Raw genomic sequence first — 23,152 nt, 5'->3', positions numbered from 1 at the left:
TCCATTCTGTGATTTTATACTTTAATGAGTTTTTCTTTTCCTACGAAGTGTTGAGAAGAGTGGTTGACAACCATGCTTTTTATTTCCAAGAATCTGTAGTATTTCTTGGACTACTTGTTCTTAGTAGCCTGCTCTGTTCTAGTGATGTTTATCCTCTTGAATCGCCCTGAGGATGGAATTCAGATTTTTTTTTCATATCTTCCCTCTATTTCTACCACTTAGTCCATTTCACAGGATATCATTGATCAGAGAATCATTGTTTCTGTTCATTGTCTCATTACTCCAGTCACTGTTCACAGCAGATCAATCCTTTCAGATACCCAGAAATTTGGGGTACTGCTGGTTTTCATAAATGAAGGTCTTGGCTTTCAACTTTTGCCATACATTAGAACCACCTGGAGAGCTTATTTTTAAAAATACTAATCAATGTCCAGTCCCCTCCCCAGGTCAATTAAGTCAGAATTGCTGGCAGTAGGGCATTTTTTTCTTAATTTTATGCTAATGTACAGCCCTGGTCCAGATGGACTGTACCAGTAGCTGATGAGGGTTCCCTCAGTAATTGTTTGGGTGGGTGGTTCTCAAACCACGGGGTACATCAGAATCACCTGCAGATGCTCATTCAAATACAGATGCCCGAGAGTGGTTCTGGGTGCCTATATTTTTAGCAAGCCTTCTGAGTGATTCTGAGGCACAGCACAGGTTGAGAAATCCTGATGTGACTCCTGAGTTCCCCTGACCTGGGGCAGGCTTTCCTCTGGTCACGTGGCTGTACAGCCTCACCTGAGTGTATTAATGGGAGGAGGGCACAGGGAAATCGGCAGCGTTCTCCTCTGGGTCCTGGACATATGGTCCAAGAACAGACTGAAAGACTGGGTCCTCTCTGGAAGTGGGATGGGTGCTTGTGGGGGTCCGTGGATGGTCGAGCCCCAACTTTCCTTAGCCCAACGCCCCTGCAGCCAAGTGTGCTGCTGCGTTTCAGGCCCTGATTGGGTTTCTGAAGTTCTTCAGTTTCCTCTCCATGCTGCTTCCCAAGAAGGCCACTCTTCTCCCTTCTGCTGAGGGATCTTAGGGACACCCAGATAGATCTGCAGAAACCTATGAAGTAGGGGGAAAACCTCAGCATCTTTAGAAGTCTCCCTGCCCTGCTGAGATGTTTTTCCCATCCATATTTGCTGTACCACCCCTAGGTTACAGAGGCACCACCCTCTGGCTTTATTGCCCACATGAGAAGCTGGCCAGAAAACATCCCCCTTTTACTTAGAAGACCCTCTCTGCCCCCAGGGAGCCTGTGTCCCGTACTTATGAGTTTATTCCCTATGTTCCCTGTTCAGTGCCCACCAACGGCATCTACTTCCAGTTTTGCTGCTCACGCCTTGGGGTTTTCCCAGACTTATGCTGGGGACACTCAGTTACTTTATTCCCAGATGGCCCCACTAGAAGCATAGGCAGCTCTCAATCATCTTTGTCACCAGTTCAGTGAGTCCAACTGCTTCATACCTTCACGAAATTCCTCAGCGTTTGTCATCTGCTGGTAGGAAATTTCTTTGCCTCTACACACTATGTTTTGTCTTGTTTTTTAGTATTTCATGGAACTCCAGGCTCTTGCCTGTTCCCTCTTCCTGGACCACTTCCGCAGACCCTCACACAGCTGACTTCCCTTCTCATTCAAGTCTCACTCAGCATTGGTGTCCCTTCCTCAGAAAGGTCTTCTCCTAAATGGAAGAAGAATTTGAAAAAGAATAGATACATGTATATGTAAAAAAAGAAGAAGAAGAATAGAGGTCTTCTATGACCACTCAATCTGTAGTGGTCACCCCAGCCATCCAGTCACTCTATATCACATCCTCCCCCTGGTTCTCTTTCTGGATAAGACTTAAAATTATTTTAGTGCCTTGACCTGTGTTGGGCACATAGTAGGTACTCAAAAAGTATAGGTTGGATGGAGGATAGGTGGAGAAGTGACCATTCTTTTAGCCATTTCGTTGGTATTTGGGAAAGGAGGAGAGGTAAGTGCATGAATTGAATTCAACACGATGACGCTGGGATTTCCTCCTTCTTTCTTGAAAGTCAGCAAGAAAACATGTGATAGCTTGGGAAAATGGCAGTCATCTGGCCTGTTGGTTTATCCCAACCTATCAGCTTGGTCCCCAAGGGACGAGCTGACCCCACAACTAGGCTCTGGCTCTGTTCTTACTGCTCAGGCTTCTACTCTAATCATAACACCTGACCTAACACCTGCAGTGTTCTGTCTACCTTCAAGCAGAGTCAAGTCATTTAGATACAAGTGAAAATGAAGAGAAGCTGTGAGGCCCTGTTTCTTCTCCCAGTAGGACATTCCCACCCAGTCAGATGCTGGCGGTGGTTGGGTATCTGCCTTTGGTGACACGGAGTCGGGGATCAGTGCCAACATCCCGGTTCAGTCTAAAGATGAGACAGCCTTTGTCCGTGAAACAAAGGTTGAACATGGCCGGTAAAATAATCAAAGGCTATCTTTTCTCAGTTTCAGTTTAATTCAACAAATAGTATTGTGAACCTACTATGTGCTGCCTTCTGAGCAAGAAGGTCTCTCAAGATACTAATGTAGCGAGGTGAATAAACATGCTATCTTACCTCCTGACCCCAGGATTCCTCCTCATTTGGCAAAGGACATGAATGTCGCTTGGGGCATAGAGTCAGGCCCTGAGGGCAGGGGTGTGGGCAGAGAGTCAACAACAGGTGGAGAGGTTGTGCCCCATAAGAAAATGAGATGAATGTACTTTTCATCCCTCAGGGCAGTGAAAAGTGAAGGTGGAAAGAGGAGCGGAGTGACGGGAGAGACCAGACCTCTGTGCAGGGCCAGGAAAACCCCTAGTGCTGAGATGTCCAAGGACTTTTCAAAATAGGAATACCGAGTATGTGATTTTTTTTAATTGCCTGTGGCTGGATGGGGCAATGTGTACCCCCTTCTCAAGACCCTCCAATTTCAGTAAAGGCTCTACCCTCGCAAACACTGTGTGAAGGAGGTTTTTGGCGAAGATGGGTGAAGGTGTGTGGAAGAGTCAAGGCAGCATGGGAGAGAGCAGGAGTCCCTTGTGACTTCGATTTCATCTGAGGTGGGCTGTGATTTCTACCGGACATGAGCAAATGGGTACAGACTCTTTACGATGTCCAGGGCTGAGGGCATCGCAGAAAACGTCTGGATTCCACAGAGATGAACATGCTGTCTCTGCCATGTGGAGGTTTCAGACAACCCAGTGGAAGACGGTGACAGGGTTTAGCAGAATAATTGGCAGTATGATACACCTTGTAGCATAAATAATAGAAAATTGTGCTTTAATCCTGTCTCCTTCTCAGACAAACTTTTAGATCTAGAAATCCAAGAATGAGAAAGGGCATGTTCAGAGGGCAATACAAGGCTGCCCTTTTAAAGGATGGACCTCAAGTCTATCTAATGGAAATTCTGAGAAGTCAAGGTTTGATAAAGAAAGTAGTGATGGCCGGGGCTCGTCACTGAGGGAAAATAAGCCCCAGATTGCCAGATCTCAGTTGGAGAGGGCTCTGTAGTCTAAACACCACCAGGAGAGTGTCTCTGGGAAGTCTTCCTGAATATGCCATTAGCCAGATAGTGGATCTAACAAGAACCTGGCATTGCCTGCAGGATTGTGGTTCATGATTTGCTCTCACCTCATGATATACGTTTGGCTTTCTCTTTATACTGGGCAAAGGTGCATGAGCAAAGAGCTACAAGGAAGCAGGCTCATCCTGCTTGGCCAAAGGTATCCACTCCCAACTAGCCTGACCTGCTGAGTGGAAGAAACTGTCCCTGAGCTGCCCGTGCCCAGCAAGTTTTATAGAACTGTTCATCCAGGACATTAGTCAAGTTCCTTCGCTGTGGCAGTCAGTCTCCGAATATGGCCCCATCGGTGCCTTCTCTCTTTGTATGCCTGGGCTGCTGCTTACATCAGGATGGGACACCTCCTGCTCTTTTTATCTGGGCTGGCCTTGGTGCCTTATTTAACCAACAGAGTATGGCAGAAGTAACATTCTGAGAAAATGGTCATAAAGCAGCCCTTGGTCATTTGAGACATTTGCTTTTAAGACACTCCTTCTTAGAACCTGTTGGCCAAGCCGTGAGAAACCCAAACCATTAGGGAGGCCATGAGGTTGACAGCCTCAGCTGAGCTCCTGGCCAAAACCCAGCATCATCTGCCATGTGATGGGCCATTGTGGATGTCCAACCCAGTCCAGCCTTCAGATGACACCACCCCAGCTGCCATCCAACTACAACCTCTTGAGAGACCCCAAGTGAGAACCACCCAGCTGAGCCCAGTCAACCCATGGGATACTGAGAGAGAAGAATAAATTGTTGTTTTAAGCCACTGAGTTTGAAGATGGTTTGTTACACAGCAACAAATAATAGGACCACTCCCCATTGAAGTATTTAGGACCCTCAGGTTTTCTTGGGGGCATTAAATAAAATTGCGATAGTTCCTTCAACAGCCCTGGTCCTGAGATGGGGTCAATGGGTATTTACTCTTTAAGGAACAATCCCTTGTATCATAGTTTTTCTGATAAATATCTTTTGAAGATAGCTGAGTGTTTTTAGAGACAGCTGCAACTGTGAATCTGGCTTTCTTGTTCTCAGTTTGGGAGATTTCCTCCATGCTCTTTAGTTGGGAGATCAACTGGAATGACAGACTCCCTTGGAGAGCCACCTGTCTTTGCTCTATGTTGGTTTGGGCCGCTCACTGGGAGGCAGAATTTGGTGAGGATCAATGGACACAGAAGAGAAATTAGAGTTAGAAAAAGACATCCAGCCAGCGATTAGAAAATACTGTCAGTATAAGGACACACCGTCCACATCACTATACACATCTTATTGATTTCCTCTTAGCGTTAAATACTTGCTGTGTGAAAAGCACTATGATGAAAACAAAGACACATGATATGTGATCTCTGCCCTCAGAGAGCTCACAAGGTAGCTGGAGAGACAATGACATAAACCCTTAAGAAGCTAAATGATGGTACAAAACCATAATTAGAAATATGTCATAAGGAAGCCTTTCTACACAATGGATGGAAATAAAGGAACTGTGAGTTCCATGGATTATTTGTTTGAGCTGGGCCAAGAAAAATTATGGACCCAGTCATCTGGGGATGGATGTTCAGAGATATTTTACTTTTCAGAATTATTTTATAACCACAGAGGCCATTCCGTGGTAGCATTATGTTCAAATCTGATCTTAAACCTTAAAAGGGATGATGCTTGGAAATAACCAAGTGATACAAAAAAGACAAATATAGAAAAGTTGTATCCAAGAAGCTTTTAATAGAATAAATCCCAATGACCAGATGTTCTAGAAGAAAAGGAGCAGATGTGAAGTGTCCAGACACAGAAATAGGATTGTGAATAATGGATAATTGAAGGAACCCAGATGTACTAGTTTGAATAATGTCACCTAAAAATTCAGAATCTCAGAATGTGACTTTATTTGGAAACAGGACCATTAAAGATGCAATTAGTTAAGATGAGGTCATCCTCAGGTAGAGTAAGCTCTTAATCCATATGACTGGTGTCTTTATAAAAAGAGAAAACAGAGACACAGGCACACACAGAGTAAATGTCTAATGAAAAACCAGATACAGAGGGAGAACACCATGTGATAACGGAGGCAGAGATTGGAGTAATGTATGAGCAAGCCAAGGAATGCCAAGGATTGCTGGCAACATCAGAAGCTAAGAGGAAGGCATGGAACATATTCTCCCCTAGAGCCTTCAGAGAGAGCGTGGCCCAGTTAACACCTTGATTTCAGATTTCTAGCCTCCAGAACTGTGAGAGAATAAATTTCTATTTTAAGCCACCCAGTTTGTTGGTACTTCTTTGTGGCCACCCTAGGAAACTACCACACCCTAGGAAACTACCACACTATTTCTCCAGACCTCCTTGTTTCTGCTGAAGGCTGAGCCTGCAGCTTTCTGGATGTCCCGACCTCTGTCCTAGGCCTCCGATTCTGCCTCTACTGTGACACCCCAAGCTTTCTGGCTTACCCTGAAAATGGCCCTTATCCCACTCCTGCCACCACCAAGGAACCTGGCAGGATGAATGTGGTCTCACTGCTTGGGTACCAGAAAGTGGTGACACTAGTGGTAGGTGTGTGTCCATAAGGCAGTCACTGCAGTGACCAAACAACTCTCCACACCTGGCTCTCTGGGCACAGCCTTTGATTGGGGTGCAGCTGCCACCAGCACCATCCCTGCAGAGCCCTGCAACCTTGGTGGCAAAGAGCAGATAGCTGAGCCCATTCCAGGTCACAGCATGACACTGGCAGAAAGAGATGCTTTCCTGCAACTCTCTGGGTCTTATATTTGCTGCTAGCCTCAACCTCAGTGGGGATTTCTCTAGTAACAGTATTTTTTTTGTGCCCTGGGAAGCTATTGAATTTGATTGTTTCTGTGGCTTGAGCTTGAGAGAATTCAGGGTCTGTCTTCTTGGCTCGTTGCAGAAGGCCCAGCCTGGCACTTTGGAAGAGATCTTTCATGGAATTCCCCATTGTTCCACTGTCAGCCTATTGAGCTATCCCTAGAGATTCGTGAGAGCCTCCCCAAGCCCCAACGACAAGCCCCAGAATTAGAAGATCCTGCAGATAATGATTATACCTAGCGGTGCAGAAATAGAAGAGATGGGTTTGAATCACTTCATTCCAGAACTGTGATTTCCAACACAGTAGCCACTAGCCACATGTAGCCCCTTAAATTTAAGCTGTAATTATTTAAAATTAAATAAAATTTAAAATTCAGTTCTTCAGTCATGCTAGCCACATTTCAAGGACTCAATAGCCACATGTGGCTGGTGGCTACCGTATTGGAGCACAGATATGGAATCCTTCCATCATCGCAGAAAGTTCTATCAGGTAGCACTGGTCTAGAGCTATTTGTTTTCCAAACATTTCCACACACGTGCTCTCTTCCCCTTTTTTACTAAGTGTAGTTTCCTGAGATAAATATTGAGAATATGTCAACTCCATAACACAAAGAAACATCATTTTATTCACTTAATGTCTGTTAGAGGTAATAAAAAGTTTGTGTCCATTTTTTTTTTTAACATCTTTATTGGAGTATAATTGTTTTACAATAGTGTGTTAGTTTTTCCTTTACAACAAACTGAATCAGTTATACATATACATATGTTCCCATATCTCTTCCCTCTTGCATCACCCTCTCTCCCACCTTCCCTATCCCACCCCTCTAGGTGGTCACAAAGCACAGAGGTGATCTCCCTGTGCTATGCAGCAGCTTCCCACTAGCTATCTAATTTACATTTGATATGTGTCCATTTTTTAAAAGAGGGGGATTACTTGGATGTGATCACTGTACCCTACACTACAGAGCAGCGCTCACAGCACTAATGTTTGCAGATGAAATGTACCTTCCTTGCATCATTTGTTGACGCTACTGTGCAGTGATTCTGAGCCCTGTGGGCAGTAGCCTTTGCGAACCAATGTGGCTAGCTTTCATTCCACACCTACACACTTTCTATCTCCACTTTCTGTCCTTGGCAACAGAGCTGCATTGGGAGAATAACCCAGGTTTGGATGTGAGGAGTGGAGAGATGGCTACTGTTGAGCTCCTGCGAAAAGCCTGAGTGAGACCATTGAAAATGAATGGAATATTCATGCTATTTTCTCCTCCAGTTTCTATAATTTTCTTGTATCAAGCCGGATGACAATGAAACTATGTACTTCATTATTTGGCTCTCCAGAAAAATAACTTCACCACACCCTAGAATTTAAAATTATGCTTCTGGCTTTTGTTGAAAGTAGCTGTATGTAAAAGTTTCCTGTATTTTTTGTTGTAAGAAAAGTATCAAAAACATCATTTATTGTGTTTCAGTGCCTCTTCTGTAAAGACTTGTGAGATAATTCCTCTTACAATTCAATACTAGAGCAAAAGTTGTCTTTACTGACAAACTTATAAGCTAGCTCTTTCAAGTGTTGAGAGTTGTGTAATCCATTCAAATCTCTTTTTGTCTTGGATCCAAGGAAGCTCTAAAAATTTTTTTGTTCACTTGCAGCCGTTTCCCTAGCCTAGATTTTCTGGTATAATAATCATCCCCTACCATGACTTGTCATCACTTGTTTTTATTATTATATTTAAGAGTTTTGTTTTTTTGTTATTGTTCTGTTTTAGTAATTGTATTCTTGTAAACCTCCTCTTCTTTGTGGACGTAAATTAAACATCAATTTATCAATGAATATCAAAAAAAGAGGGGAAATAAATATTGCTAGGCCAGTGCTTCTCAGAGTTTAATGTGCACTTAAATCACCCAGGGATCTTGTTAAGCTGTGGATTCCAATTCCACGTGTCTGAGGTGGGGCCTGAGATTCCACTGCTGGTCCACAGACCACCGCTTGAGTGGGAGATGGCAGCGTGTAGCTTGTGAACTAGCACCTTATTGCTGCTAGAAGGAGTCAGAGGAATAAATACAGCAAGTGAACTGTAAATGGAAAGGACAGAAGCTGAAGGAAATATTCTCATCTTCCAACACATAATGAATAAGACCAATTCCCCATCCCCCTCTCCCTGATGCTTTGGTTTGGAGAGGGTCCCATGGATGTGAGGCAGCACAGCAGAGCTAAGAGCTGCACTCTGGAGCCACCCTGTCTGACCTAGAGTCTCCACTCCATCCCTTCCTAGTGTGTCTCTGGGCAAATTGTCACTAGGCCTCAGTTTCCCTATCTGCAAAATGGGGACAATACTAGTACATTTTTCAGAGTAGTTTCAAGGACTCAGTGAATTAACAGATGTGAAGTGCTGGGAACAATGCCTAGGCCATCATAAACACTGTGCGGGTGGTGGTTAAATCAGTGAATGAATGCAACATTCTGCTTCTAAACAACTGAATAAGGTTTATCCTGGATGAGTGGATGCATTTCTGACCAACTGTATATCACTTGGATCTAAACTGGACTCTGTTTTTCCCCCGTGGATTGAGGAAGGGGCAAGAGAGGGGAGCTACATCTTTGATGAAAGGTCAGATTCACGAGGCATCCTCTTTAGTTTTTTTTAAGTGAAAAAAATGATGACCTTAAGAGTTGGACTTATAACTGACAGGAGTGGCCCAGGGAAGCCAAGTCAGTGGGGTTGTTGTAATTCCTGTAGAGCAGCCACTTGGCGGGCGTCCTGGTGACCCTCACTTAAATGTGGCCCCCATCAAATACCTTCTTTAAAGAGACTTTTTACTGTTGGCTAGTGCTGGTGTACAAAAGTCTGCATTTGGGATTTGTGCAGGTTTTTTGGAATCTGTCACTTAAATACAAGACATTTCCCTTTGGCCCGTAGCAGCAAAGTAAATTTGAGTTGCTGAAGAGAATGTGACACAGGTTTTTGCCTGGTATTGACCACCTTTTAAACCTTTGTTCCCTCTCCCAAAGCAAAGAGCCCAGCCAGCAGCGAGTAAAGAGATGGGGCTTCTCTTTCGACGAGATATTGAAGGACCAGGTGGGGCGGGACCAGTTCCTACGATTTCTGGAGTCCGAATTCAGTTCCGAAAACCTCAGGTAAATCTCTCCAAGGTTTGAGTTGTGTGCTGAGTGTATATGAAGAAATTTGCATCTCTCTTTCCACCTCCCTTTGTCAATCAGATGTTCTGGTTCAGATTCAAATTCCAGTTAATCTGGCTAAGGTTGACACAGAGAACAAACTTTGTGTGCAGCTTTGACATCACCAGATTAGCACTGACCAATACCAGCGTTTTTTGTTCTTTAAGTCCAGATGACATGTTTTCAAGTTATTGGAAACATGTCTCCAATAATAAGTCAATGGTCAAATGGATTTAATGGCGCTATCCATTAACTAAAACCATAAAACCATGGAAATCCACAGTGGAAAGGCAGTTCAGAGACCATCCCCTTCAAAACTTCCCAGTCCAGGGTCCTGAATACTGGACAGGCTAACCAGAAGAAAGATTGGTCAGTGCGCTTATTTCACAATTTCAGAAAGCCAAAGTAAATATCATTCAAGACCCGGAGACATAACTGTAAAAGCTCATTAAAAGCTGCTTTTCCTTTTGGGAGGAATTCTAGCAACTGCTTGTAGTGGTTACTCGGGTCACTTGATGCCCATGAGAACATCTGCTTATTTCTATTGGTCTGTGACTAATCACGATGGGGGGGAAACGTCTAATGTGCTTACAGTTACTGTTTAGGAGAAAAAATGAAAACTTTCAAAACATGGGACCCATTGTAAGTGGAAGGAAAGGGAGCACATTAAAAGGGGCAGGGGGGCTTCCCTGGTGGCGCAGTGGTTGAGAATCCGCCTGCCGATGCAGGAGACACGGGTTCGTGCCCTGGTCCGGGAAGATCCCACATGCCGCGGAGCAGCTAAGCCCGTGAGCCATGGCCGCTGGGTCTGCGCGTCCGGAGCCTGTGCTCCGCAATGGGAGAGGCCACAACAGTGAGAGGCCCGCATACCGCAAAAAAAAAAAAAAAAAAAAAAAGGGGGGGCAGGGGTCTTGGTCATGAAAAATCTGGTAACGTGGTTTACAGGCTTTCACTGTATTAGATGTAGAAACAGAGACACATAGAAAATGTGACTTATCTAAGACCCTTACTGATCTTAACCAAGCGGTGGCTTCTCAGTGGATAAGATGGAAATCTCAGTGTTTTCTTGGCCCCAAGCTCTCTTTTATGTACAAGCTTAATTCCCATCTTTCAATGGCATGTTTCCAGAGTGGCTTCATAAATTTTTTATTTTTTTTTTTACTTTAAAAAGAGCATATGCTGGGGCAAAGGACTGTCTGCTCCAGTGTCAATGTGCAAAATCCATGTTATTTATTTAGAGTTAGAGACCATGTCGGTCCCGTATATCTATCAAATTATATTTATTACACACCTATCCTGTACCCAGCCCCCGAGAGTCTGCTAAGGGATGCGAGAAAGTCAAGATGCGTGATCCTTGCCTGCAACGACTTTGCAGGTCCTTGAGGAAAAGACACAAGAAACTCTTAAATCATTAAATGAATATAAATGAGTGTAAACTCTAAGAACCATTTTGGAAGTGTTTTAAAAGGGGACAGGGCTTCCCTGGTGGCGCAGTGGTTGAGAGTCCGCCTGCCGATGCACAGGAGACACGGGTTCGTGCCCTGGTCCGGGAAGATCCCACATGCCGCGGAGCGACTGGGCCCGTGAGCCATGGCCGCTAGGCCTGCGCGTCCAGAGCCTGTGCTCCGCAACGGGAGAGGCCACAGCAGTGAGAGGCCCGCATACCGCAAAAAAATAAAAAAAAATAAAAGGGGACAGATGCGTGTAAACCAGAGGAGGCAAATCATAAGCCGGACTTTGAAGAGTATACAAGATACTGACATGGACAAGAAAGAGGGAGGGGGAGTGTTAGGGAGGGGGAGTGTTCTACGCTGGAAGACCCTTGAGACCAAAGATGTGGCAGGGGGACCCTCCCACACCACGAAGTCCTGGGAGGACGTGTAGATGCTGATTAACTGTAATAGCGATGACTTTCCAGGCAGCCATGTGCCTTCTGTAAACCAGATAAGGTTGAATATCAGATTTCAGGTTATGACACAAAAGAGTTCTTTCCTTGTGCTGAGACAGTGTACTAAACACATCTCAGAGTTGCGCTTCGGTTCCTTATTGAGTATTCGTGACAGAAGACTTGACTCTAAAACTCTTTATTGGGATGGTGCTCAGAGCAGCCTCCCAGGCTGTGCCTGCAGGTGGGTCCTGCGTGGGAAGCCGTGCCTCCTGTGGCCACCGTCATGCACCCAGGCAGACTCTGTGAGGCCAGTTCAGCCCCAGGTCCTACCCCCAGCTTGGTCCCCATGAACCACCCCTGGGAGCCCTTTCCATGTCCCCTTCTCATCCCTGTCCCCCAGGTCCCCAAGATGGAGCAGTAGAGAGGCCCCCTTTACCTGACTATTTCTCAGCCACCTGCGCCCCTGCAGAGACTTTGAGGGAGGACCACAGGGTGCTGGTCCTTGTGAGGGGCCCCAGGGCGGGAGCATCTGCTGACTCAGCACTGCCTTGCCCAGTGCTGAGTGGCATATCCAGGGCCACGAAATCCGCCGTGCATTTCAGGCCGGGAGTGCACGGAGGAGAGTGCCCCTGGCAGGTGTTCAGCACCTCATCCTGCTTTACCGCCTGCACCAGCGCCTTGCTCCTGTGCCAGGAGGGCTCTGTTCAGTCCTGGCTGAGAGAATGCGTGTGAGCGCACGTGAGCGTGCCAGGGGACTAATCTCCAGCCCCAGCGTGGGTGCATAAATCCAGACTTAAAGAGGGTCCCCTCTGATCCGTGACAGGAGAGCGGATAAAGAAAATAGAACAGCTGGAGATAAAAAGTATAGCCCAAGAGCTTCTAAAATCCTCTCTGCAAGCCCAAACTCTACTTTTATGATATTCAGCGTAATTGGATATATGGGGGGAAGCTTGGTTTTAAATCACACAACGTTAGGACTCTTCGGTCACAAGAACCAGGACTGCCCTCCTCTTCCCTTTGCAGTCATTCCTGTGGCCACAGATATTGGCCTGGCGCCCACCGTGACTCAGGTCCTGAGGGCACAGGGCTGAATGCGTTCCACCCCTTGTCCAGGGCGGCCACGAGCAGCCCTGCAGGTGCATCTCTGCTGTTGGTCCCTGTGAAGGGAGGTCCCTGGAGCCGTGCCATGCGGCACAGCATGAGGACCCCGCTCATCTGTGGTGTTGGCCACCCCGCGGGTGTCCTTTCTCCCCAGGACTGGTCAAGCCCAGGCACCTGGCATTGGAGCAGGGGAGGAAAAGAAAGAGACTGACCAGAACTCAACTGGATACACTGCAAAGGCCTCTCCACATCTGTCCTCCCGCACTCCCTTGCATCTCTGCAGTGAAAGGGGTATTTAGAGCAAGACATTTCTGCAGGACACCTAGAAAACTTTTGCCAGTTAAGTAACCAAGTGGTTCAAACTATACCAGAGCCTCAGAATACAGAGCAGAGGAGTTCCAAAGAGACATAGGTATTGCTCTCACCACAGTGGAAGGTCACCCTGGATCCTTTAAGGAAAGATGTCTTGCATATGTGATCCTACAGTGTAAGTTGACGTCCCCTTTGATCATTTTTCTTTGGGGTGAGCCTGTGAGATGAGGGAGGGGCGGCGTCTCCAGGCCCTTGAGGGGGCACGACCAGCGCATTTTGCTGCAGACAGCACAGCATGTGATTGTATGCTCTCTGCAGCACCCTGGGTCGAGCCGGGGGCTCCGTTCGGTGGGCCCCCCTGGAGACAGCTGTTTGCTCAGGGCCTCTCTAATGCATCCCAGGTGGGGCCTCCCAGTGCTGAAGCAGGGAGTCCCAGGGAGTGACCTGACCTGGTCCCTCTCTTTTCTCTGTGTGTTTTCCTAGAATGGTGACAGGGGCCCCTTGCCACCTTTGCCCCCTCCATCTCCCCTGCACAAATCTCTGTCCTACCTGGCTTGACATCCGCTGCCGCTCAGCAGGGCACGAGTTAAAAATCAAAACCTGCAGCAAAGAGCAACCCCCATACATTTTTGACGAGCTGTAACTCTCCCGAGAGAATGTGGTTGTTCTTCTAACCTGCAGATTGATTACCCCTGTTCCACACAGTGTCAGCTGAAGGGAGAAGCAATTCAAGAGAGCGCAAGAGAGTCGCCAGGTTGGCCTGGAGCGTTCCCATCTCCCACACTTGCCCCGAGTCATAGGAAGACCTCGGAAGGTTGGCCAGGCCCGGCAGTGTCCCCCACGTACCAAACGCATGGTTAATGGGAACAGAGGTGCTCACACAACCCTGGAACAACCTGTGGCACTTCAGCCACTGCCTGGTGGACATCGCTCGGCTTCCGTGGTGCTGCTGCTGGTGGGATTCCAGCCCAAGCAGAGACTAAGTCAAGCGGCGTCCATTGTGCCCGAGTCTCTGTTGACCAGCAGAGAGCATAGAAACCCTTCCTTCTGCGTGGCGTTGGCTTTTCCCTGGGAACGAACTAAAAGCTGAATTTTTCTCATCCATGAAAATCTTGGTTGATGAGAAGATATGTTAGCGAGGAACTAAGGGCTGCCCAGACCTCCTGATAGGATGGAGAGCGTCCAGCTGCTGCGTGAACGGCTCCCCTTGTTGCAGCCAGCCTTGGGGAGGAAACCCCATTCCCCGTCGGCACCCTGGCCCTGCAGGAGATAGGAGGCCCCCTGGGGCAGCCCCCGACCGCCCTCAAGTCCCGTCCCCTGCTGCTTGCCGCCGGGGGTGTCTGAGCCCAGGCTGCCTCCCCGCAAAGGCCAGTTGCCACCTGCACTCCTAAGCCAATGACACGGATCCCATGCTGGCACAGGGCTGGCTTCCCCACTCCTCCAACTCCCGCACCCGCGTGTTCTCGTGGCCCTTCTGCCGCAAGACGCCGCGGAGGCTTAGTGCCGGGGGGGGGGGGGGCACTGATCCGCCGCTGGTGTCCTCCTCCCTGCTGGTGTCTTGGAGGAACGGCGGCGGTACCTGCAGGCTTTTGATGAGAGCAGAAACTGCGCAGGCCTCAGTGGGCCTCCCATCCTCAGTAGATGTGGGAGGGAAGCTTCGGGGGCTCTTTCAAGGGGAGGGGGGGCCGGGCAGCCGGGGATCGGAACCCCCAGCTCAGGCCCATGGGCTCGCAGATGACAAACACATACCAAGCCTGTTCTGAATTTCTAATTGACTCAAAGGTTCCTCAAAGCCAGTGATGGTAAACACATGGGATGTCAGGATGCTGTTGTGATAGCATTTTTGCTGTCACCTGAGAGGGATGAGACAGGTCATCTCCGAGGCAGACAGAGGGCTGAGAGGGTCCCCCGTGCATGCAGGGAGAGAAAACTGCTGTCTGGGGAATGTCACCCCCGCCCCTCCTCCCCTTCCTCTTCCCCCCGCTCCTCCTCCTCTTCTTTCCCGTCCCCCAGCATGCCTGTTTCTTCTTTTTATGCTTTTCTTATTCTTAGCTTTGTCTGATAAAGGGAACCTTTTCATTTTTATGTGAAAGTTTATTAAATTTGTTTCAGAAATTTCCATTTCCGTCCACCCCAGACCTTCTGTATACCCAGCTGAGCGATGTGCATTAAGGTGGTTCCCAGTTCATTCTGCCAAAGGGACGCTGAGGCCTCAGGGGCCACGGGGAGCCTGCAGCGCTCAGCAGCTGCCGGGTCCTCAGGGCCTCCTCAGAGCAGACTGGAACAAGGGACAGAAGGTGACACCCACATGACATTGACTGAGGGGGGCAGGAAATCGCCCAGGTGTCATCATTTGCGTGAGAAATTGCCGGGTCTGGTGGTCTTGGGAAGGACACTGGCCCGGAGAAGTTGTCACCAGCCTGGGCCTCAGCCCGAGGTGGCTCCCTGGGGCTGCAGAGGACTCACCGAGCTGCCCGTTAGCCCTCCCTCCAGTGCTCTGAAAAACCAGCACCACTTCCTTTCTTTAGGGCTGGTTTCCTAATCTTTACCTGCCCATCAAACACAGTCCTCCAGGAGAAGAAAGCCTTATAGGTACTGTCGTCGCCAGATGACCATTTTCACCTTCAAATACTTGGCCGCCTCCTTCATTTCATGGCAGACCTAGTGGGGGGTACAGAGAGACCCAAGGAGCCTAGGGAACATCCAGGGGGAGGGAGGAGACCCACTCCCAGCTGAATTGCAAAAACCCATCTGAACAACCGGACAGTTAACAGCCCCCTTCAAACTCTACCCCGTGCCCAGCAGACTCCGGTTAAAGAGCCGCTAGTTTCCCTCTCCCTGGGGAGCCAGAGGACGTGAGCAGCAAAGACCTGGGACAGAAAGACAGAGGGCTGGTGTTGAAGGGCAGGTGATGGCAGATGGAAGTGGCAGGAACCCCAGGCAGCTTCCACCCAGGCCACCCGAGGAAGAGGTGAGCTCTGAGGGATCAGAGCGGCCCAGGATTGAACCTGTGGCCACCCTGCAGCTCCCTCCACGGCTCCCACCCACGGGGCCTGAAAGCATTTCAGAGTTACACCGCATAGGAAGTGCTCAGACCAGACCTGTCTCACATACCCCTCCACCTGCTTTGTACCCACTGTGCCATGAGGAGAGACATGCCCAGAAAGATACAGCAATTCCGAGACAGCAGCACAGTGCGGATGAGAACTTCCTTGTCTTCTGGTTGAGGGAAGTGATTGTCTCCTTCCCCGCCTCTTGCTCTTCAGGACCAGCGAGGGAACCGTGAGGGTTTTCTTCAGGGAGATCGTTAGAATCACTAATGGCAAATCACGGGGAGAGTTGGAGCTCACAGAGCTTGTGTCACTCACGCATACACACACACACACACAGTCTCTCTCCAGTTTTCTGTCCTTGTGTAAATGGAGCTGCATTACCTGAGTTGGCCACTGGGTGGCACCTTTAGGCCATGCACTTGGCTCCACAGACATTTCTCTGAACAGCAACAGAGAAATATGCTTACCCTTTAAAAAAAAAAAGAGTACATCTTACTGTGGGTGAAATTCGATGACAGATTGAATGCACCTTCCTCCATGTCGTGGTTCAGCTTCTCTTGTCCCTGCCCTTTTGTTGACTTGAGTACGTGTGATACCCGTGACTGTGGGAACCACATAGCCAGGAGCCTGTCCTCATGTCTCACTGATGGGGAAACTGGACTCTGTTGTTCACAGGGCACGAAATGTGCCACCCAGACCTGAGTCCTGCTGAAAGCCCTCTCCAGGGATGCCTTGGGAACCATCCTCATGACCTAGGGAGCTGTTGTCCAAGCTTTGGCCCTGGCTACTGCTGCTCTCAGCAGAAAAGAGCTCACAGCTCACGCCCACCTCTCCAACACCATGCTGCTGCTGAGGGATTTGTGGGAGGCAAATATGGATGTGAGCACGAGGTTTTTCTCTCCAGTGATCCCTGGAGAATCTTTTGGTAGAGAGGTTCCCCACGTATGTCCCTTCAGCTTTGTTCCAGATGAGCCCATCTGCTTTCCAACAGACATTTATTGAGCACCTACTATATGCCAAGCACCATGCCTGATACTGATGTTGCAAATAGGCTCGGTTTCTCCATCTATAATATGAATGACTGGGTCCTTCCAGCTCGAATATTCTTAATGACGCCCAGATTCTATCTGCTTCTTTGATCTTTCCTTCATTTGGATGCCGCCATATCCCAACCAGATATGGCAAAGAGACTCACATTATCTGTGTCATGGCATCTATCTCAAGTGGTAGTCCTCAGCCAGGGGTGATTTTATCTCCCAGAAGACATTTGGTCATGTCCAGAAATGTTCTGGTTGTCACAACTGGGGAGGGGATGCCACTGGCATCTTATGGGTCGGAGCCAAGAATGCTGCTAAATCTCTTTCAATGAACAGGGCAGCCCTCACCACAAAGAATTATCCAGCCCGAAATGGCAATAGTGCCAAGGTTGAGGAACCTTGATGTAGAGGGAGAGAAATCTCTTTTTGGTCATCAGAAGCACGGTGATCTTCTAACATGCATTTAGTGCAATAATGGAATGCCTTTGTATTCTCAGCAGTCCCTGTGGCCTTCGTGGTGTGTGAAGTGGCCACTGGGAAGGCTTGGGGACGCAGAAGAATGAGTGCCATGGGAGGTCATTTCTGGGACCATGTCCAGCAGAGCAGCTACTGACTAAGCCCCTGGAACAGACTGTCTTTGTGCTTCCATTTCAGGTTCTGGTTGGCTGTCCAAGATCTCAAGAAACAACCCCTACAAGATGTGGCCAAGAGGGTGGAAGAAATCTGGCAAGAGTTTCTGGCCCCCGGAGCCCCAAGTGCAATCAATCTGGATTCTCACAGCTACGAGATAACCAGTCAAAACGTCAAAGATGGAGGGAGATACACATTCGAAGACGCCCAGGTTTGCTTATCTAGTCGAATAGTTCTGTCCCAAGATGTTCACTTTTCCTCTCCACCGCCCCACCCTTTAACACACATCCAAGGCGTTGTGTGTAGTTACAATTTCAGGTTTTATTATTTATAAGGCCATCAATGGAGACCATTCCAGGTAGGTGCACAAGAAAATTCCAGAAGGATTGTTTTCCTAGATGAGTTACGTCGTTAAAGAGAAATAGAAGCTTACCATTATATGTGTTATCTTTTCCAGAAAAACCTCAGAGTGTTTTACAAAACCTGAAGTCCTGTAATAAGTCATAGTAGAGTCTGGACACCATAGCACAACATTGGCAAACTGGGAGCAGTAGCTGACAGGGCCAGGGGTCAAGCCCACACTCATAACCACCACCCTGCACTGCTTCCACAGTGACTCCCAACCCTGTGGTGACTGGGGACCCTTGTGCCATGTGATGAGATACCATGAGGAACAGGCCAAAGGCCCTGCCCTCAAGGGAGTTAAAGCCTAGTGGGAGAGAAAGACAAGGAAATGGGCAGCGTCACCAGTAAATGAAGTGCCTCAACAGGATGAGCTCTAGGGTTTAAGGGACCCATGGTTGGTGGTTGGGGGGAGGGAAACTCACAACTCTGCTAAGCACAGTTACCACACAGATGCTGGTGAGGCTGATGAAAGAAACAGGAGCCCCCTAAGCAGCAAGCTTAACCTGAGGGCTGGGAGGTGCCATTTCTAGAAATAAGCATCAGACCCATTTCTCACTTCCTGGTTCCTAACTTTTATTTCCTTCTGCCATCCTACACTCCGTGACAGGGCTTAAGGTTTCGCTCTTGTCTCCTCAACCCTCTTCATTTCTCTCACTTGTAGGGTCCCCAGGTGAGAATTTAGCGAGATTGCCCTCCCACAGACATTACCTAACTTAGGAAACAGTCACCGATGCAGGTAATGGCATGAGAACACAGCCAGTGTCTCATCATCCAGATTTGCCTTGTCATTTGCTCAGAACTTCAGAATGGAGATACCTACCAACCTCAACACCACAACTATCATTTCTCTCCCCCTGGTCATGAGCTCCACTGAACACCTGTGCCAGGTAGATTTGGTTCTGTAGAGCTCAGTGACTTTGCTTTATGAAGTCCCTCACACCCTTCGCACCTTCGAAGCAAAATATTTAAGCCATGAGAAATCTTTTTTATTTTCCAATAGATTTGTGTATGTGTGTGTATGTGTCCCAAGCACGTAGCAACATATCGTGGTGAGGAGAGTGGTGGCGAAACTCCGTGGGTAATGGAGAGGCTCCGTGGGTGGTAGAGAATCTCCATAGGTGATAGAGAATCTCAGTGGGTGGTGGAGAATCTCCATGGGTGATAGAGAATCTCAGTGGGTGGTGGAGAATCCCCATGGGTGTAGAGGAGCTCCATGGGTAGTAGAGAAGCTCCGTGGGTAGTAGATAATCTCCATGGGTGATAGAGAAGCTCTGTGGATGATGGAGAAGCTCCATGGGTGACAGAGAAGCTCCATGGGTGATGGAGAACCCCCATGGGTGATGGAGAAGCTCCCCAGATGAACAATCTGAAGCACAAAACTCAACTCTCCATTATTCATGAAACATGAGAAAAGGGATACTGGTCATAACCATGATGCTCCCCGCCCGGTATTATTGGTCTGATCATGACATCAGGAAGGATTTATTTTCATGTTTTATTATGGAAACTTGTAAACATGTGGAAAAGTAGAAGGAATGGAACAACAAACCTTTGTGGACCCTCATCCAGACTCAGCAATCATCTATACAAGACTGATCTCATTTTATCTGTGTCCCCACCTACTTTTTCACCATTTGTTTTAAAGCAAATCCAAGACTGTATCATTTCACTGTAAATAGTTAGGTATGTATCTCTAAGAGAAACTGACCCTTTGGTCTTAACATTACCACAATGCCTTAACAAATTAGCAGTTATCTCTTAATATCATCAAATGCCGTGCAAGTGTTCAAATTTATAGTAGTTCCATAAATGCCTTTTTAAAATCGTTATTCAAAATCAGAATCCAAACAAGGCCCACACATCACAGTAGATCACCATGTCTTTTAAGTGCCTCATAATCTACGGGTTCCTTTTACATCCTCCCCACCCACCCACCCCCAACCCCTTGCAATTTATTTAATGAAGAAATTGGATCCTTTGTGCTGGAGAGATTCCATCGTCTGGATTTTTCTGACTAACCCTGTGGTACTATTTAATGTGTCCTTCTACCATCTGCATTTCCTGTAAACTGGTAATTTGGCTTAGGTATTTAATCAGATTTAAGTTTGATTTTTGTGGGCAAAACTACTTCCTAGACTGTGCTGTGCTGTCTTGTCAGAAGGCACATGATGTCTAGTTGCCTCTCTTTGTGGTTTTAGCAGCTATTGATGCTTATTGCTTAAATCCATTAGTTAATTAGGGGTTACCAAATGCTGTTCTAATTCTATCATTCTTTCTTCATTTATTAACTGAAATACAAATAATCAGATGCATCTACCATTTGATTATCTAGTAATACAGTTCACATAGGAAAGATGGAAAATGTGTTTGATTCATTCCCTTTATTTGCCAATTTAAAAAATAATGAATGGTTTACTGTCATCACCCAATGGTGACCAGTTAGGGGTATTTTGTGTGTGTGTCTTTTAGTATCCTTGTAAACCTGTGGGTTTAAACATATTTGATGTGTTTTATCCATTTTGTTTATTATTTTTATCAATGCTTGGATGTGCCATCTCTGCCCTGTTGGCTCCTTCTGACATGACCCTACTAGTGTTTGATGTCATTCAAATACCAAGGAAACTAAGATGATCTAGGCCATTCCCCAGACCTGGAGTCAGCTGGTTCTCTAAGAATCGCTGGTTCCTCTTAGGGGGAAATGGGTTTTAGAGACCATAATTTGGGCACTTAGAGGCACTCATTGTTCCTGGGTTGGTCATCATTTTTAGGCCTTTCCAGTGGCCAGAGCTAGGAAATAGGTGGTTGTTATTTCTGATAAAAATACATCACGAGTACATACTGATACTTTCCATTCAGACTCAAGACTACAGGGGATTTCATTTAACTGCTTTCTTATGTCAGTGTCACCTTTCTCTATGCTGAGAATCCTGGTTCTCAAGGACGCCATAGATGATAGCATTAGTACTTCATGTTATTTGCTTTATCCTGCATCACCACAGAGCAGTCTCAAAATCGCAGTGCCAACTAACAGCAGTGATGTGATTATTGCCTGGTTCTTCAATAGCTGCACAGTATTCCATTGTGTGGAAGTACCATAGTTTAGTCAACCAGTCCTCTCTTCCTGACATTTATGTTATTACTAAGTCAGGAAATATTTGATGGGAAAACTTGGGAAGTCAGCACATTGTGCCCTGACATGTTTCTGGATACATAGCCTTCATTAGCACAGTTCTCTTTTCAGGTACCTACTTCCAAATATATTGTATCTCCTTACTGAGGACACCCAAAGCATCTCTAACCTCCTCAGTGTTTGTCAGGACTAGGATTCTCTGAATTCTAATAAAGTACTCTTCCTAAACCAATTTATTTTCAGCTTGTCCCCTTTTGTTTCGTAAGCGTGTTTTCATCGTAAGTATACAAAGTGCTTCTCACTAGCACTCTGACCTTGGGCAAGTTACTTAAACTCCCTGAGTCTTCTTTTCCTCATCTGTAGAACACAGATACAATGGTACCTATACTGTGAAAAGGGAATTAAGGGAAATGAAGCATGTCAACAACTAACAGTGTCTGGCTCACAGTAAGATAAGATATTTATGATATTATTTCCTTAATGTCATTAATATTTTCTTATACTTTTATGTTTAGGAAGTGTGGTGAAAAAATTCAAATAATTGCATATAACCTTAGTACCCAGAGATAACCCCTATTCTCGTGTTTTGTTTCTCTCAACTTATGTGTAAAGAGCGTTTATGCAAATAGGGTGATTCTGTAGCCTGCCTTTTACACTAAACTAAGAGTTGATTGAAAAGGCTAAATTTCTTCTGTGAAGGGCCAGATAGTTTAAATTGTGAGGTTTGTGGGTCATATGATCTACATCACTACTACTCAATTCTGCCATATAAAAACAGCTACACTGTAACAGTGTAACAATATAAAATACATAAATAAGTGAGCATGGCTGTGTTGAAAAACTTTATTTATGGACCCTGAAAGCTCAATTTCTTATCATTGTTCATGAAATATTATTCTTCTTTGGATTGTTTTCCAGCCACTCAAAAATATAAAAACCATTCTTAGTTCACGTAACATAAAGAAATAGACAGAGTTTGAGACCGCTGTGCTGAACAATATATCATGAAAATCATTGAAACACTTCAACAAGTCCAGAAAGATAGAAGATAGACTTGGGAGTGGTTAATCTTTCATTTATATGGGAGAGTAGGTTAGAGTAGACCATCTTGGTGCAGTAACAGCAACCCACCAATCTCCACAAATGTTTCTGCATCAAGGTTGAGTGTTACGGAGCCAACCGACCGAGGGGAAGTCAGCCAGTACCATGATCTTCACACTGCCTTACCCTTCCTGGCCAGCACTGCTGCCTGCACCCGCTGCACGGGTGTGACTTAGAAGTTTCCAGGTAAGGAGAGGAGGCTAAGACCCAGCCAGGACTTGCTCTCTGATCTCCCGACTTGCTGGTCAAGTCTGCAGCTCAGATCACACTGCCCCGGGGTTATTAGAGCTGAAGGCTTGGTTGTCATGCAGAGACCTGGAGAAACTCTGGTCCCTAGAGAAGGTCCCCGAGCTGGGGAGCAGGCTCTGATCCTGTTTCAGCCATATGCTTTGTCTAGGATTGTAAGATTATACCTGTAAGTCCTTTAAGCTTGCTCTCCTCAGTCTGCCCGTCTGAGAAGTGGGAATGGTAACAACCAAGCCCTTTGGAACGCCCCCCTCCATCCCCGCATTGGGATCGGGAGCTCTGGGGTGGCTTTCTCAGCAGGTCACATGGTTCTGAGAAGCCAACCAACAGTGGTCAAAATGCCAATAGGCATGTGAGTATATGTCCTGCTATTAGGGGTCAGTAGCCAGAGAGAAGGCTCAGCCAGATTTATGCATTCATTTGAAATGAGGACTGGGGGTGGGGTGCAGGCTCCCTCTGATGGTTTTGTCTTTTATTTGACCACATGCATTGTTACAGCAAAGTTAATTGCCTGTGTTTGCTTCCTGTGGAAATATCTCACAAGATGCCCTGTCAGCATGGGCCCAGCATTTGCACTTGTGTTTTGCCGATCCATTTGGCTTTTTTGAAAATTTGGGCCAAGACCAAATCTTCCATAAAGGTCTGTGGGCTGTGACCATAGCCCTCAGCTG

General features: G+C 46.9%; 1 protein-coding gene across 9 annotated transcripts in view; it reads left to right on the top strand.

Moving 5' to 3' along the window:
• RGS6 (regulator of G protein signaling 6) overlaps nucleotides 1–23,152 on the top strand; it is a 574,222-nt gene that overhangs the window by 506,577 nt on the left and 44,493 nt on the right. For all 9 annotated transcript variants that reach the window (XM_067028212.1, XM_067028210.1, XM_059055864.2 and 6 more), the window contains 2 exons: nucleotides 9,411–9,536; nucleotides 17,624–17,810. In XM_067028212.1, coding sequence (XP_066884313.1) covers nucleotides 9,411–9,536; nucleotides 17,624–17,810 — 313 coding nt within the window. The remainder of the gene's footprint in view (nucleotides 1–9,410; nucleotides 9,537–17,623; nucleotides 17,811–23,152) is intronic.

The sequence above is a fragment of the Kogia breviceps genome, chromosome 3 (assembly GCF_026419965.1).
Source record: "Kogia breviceps isolate mKogBre1 chromosome 3, mKogBre1 haplotype 1, whole genome shotgun sequence".
NCBI lineage: Eukaryota > Metazoa > Chordata > Mammalia > Artiodactyla > Physeteridae > Kogia > Kogia breviceps.
The sequence above is the reverse complement of the archived record's forward strand: the minus strand, read 5'-3'. Positions and strand labels throughout refer to the sequence as shown.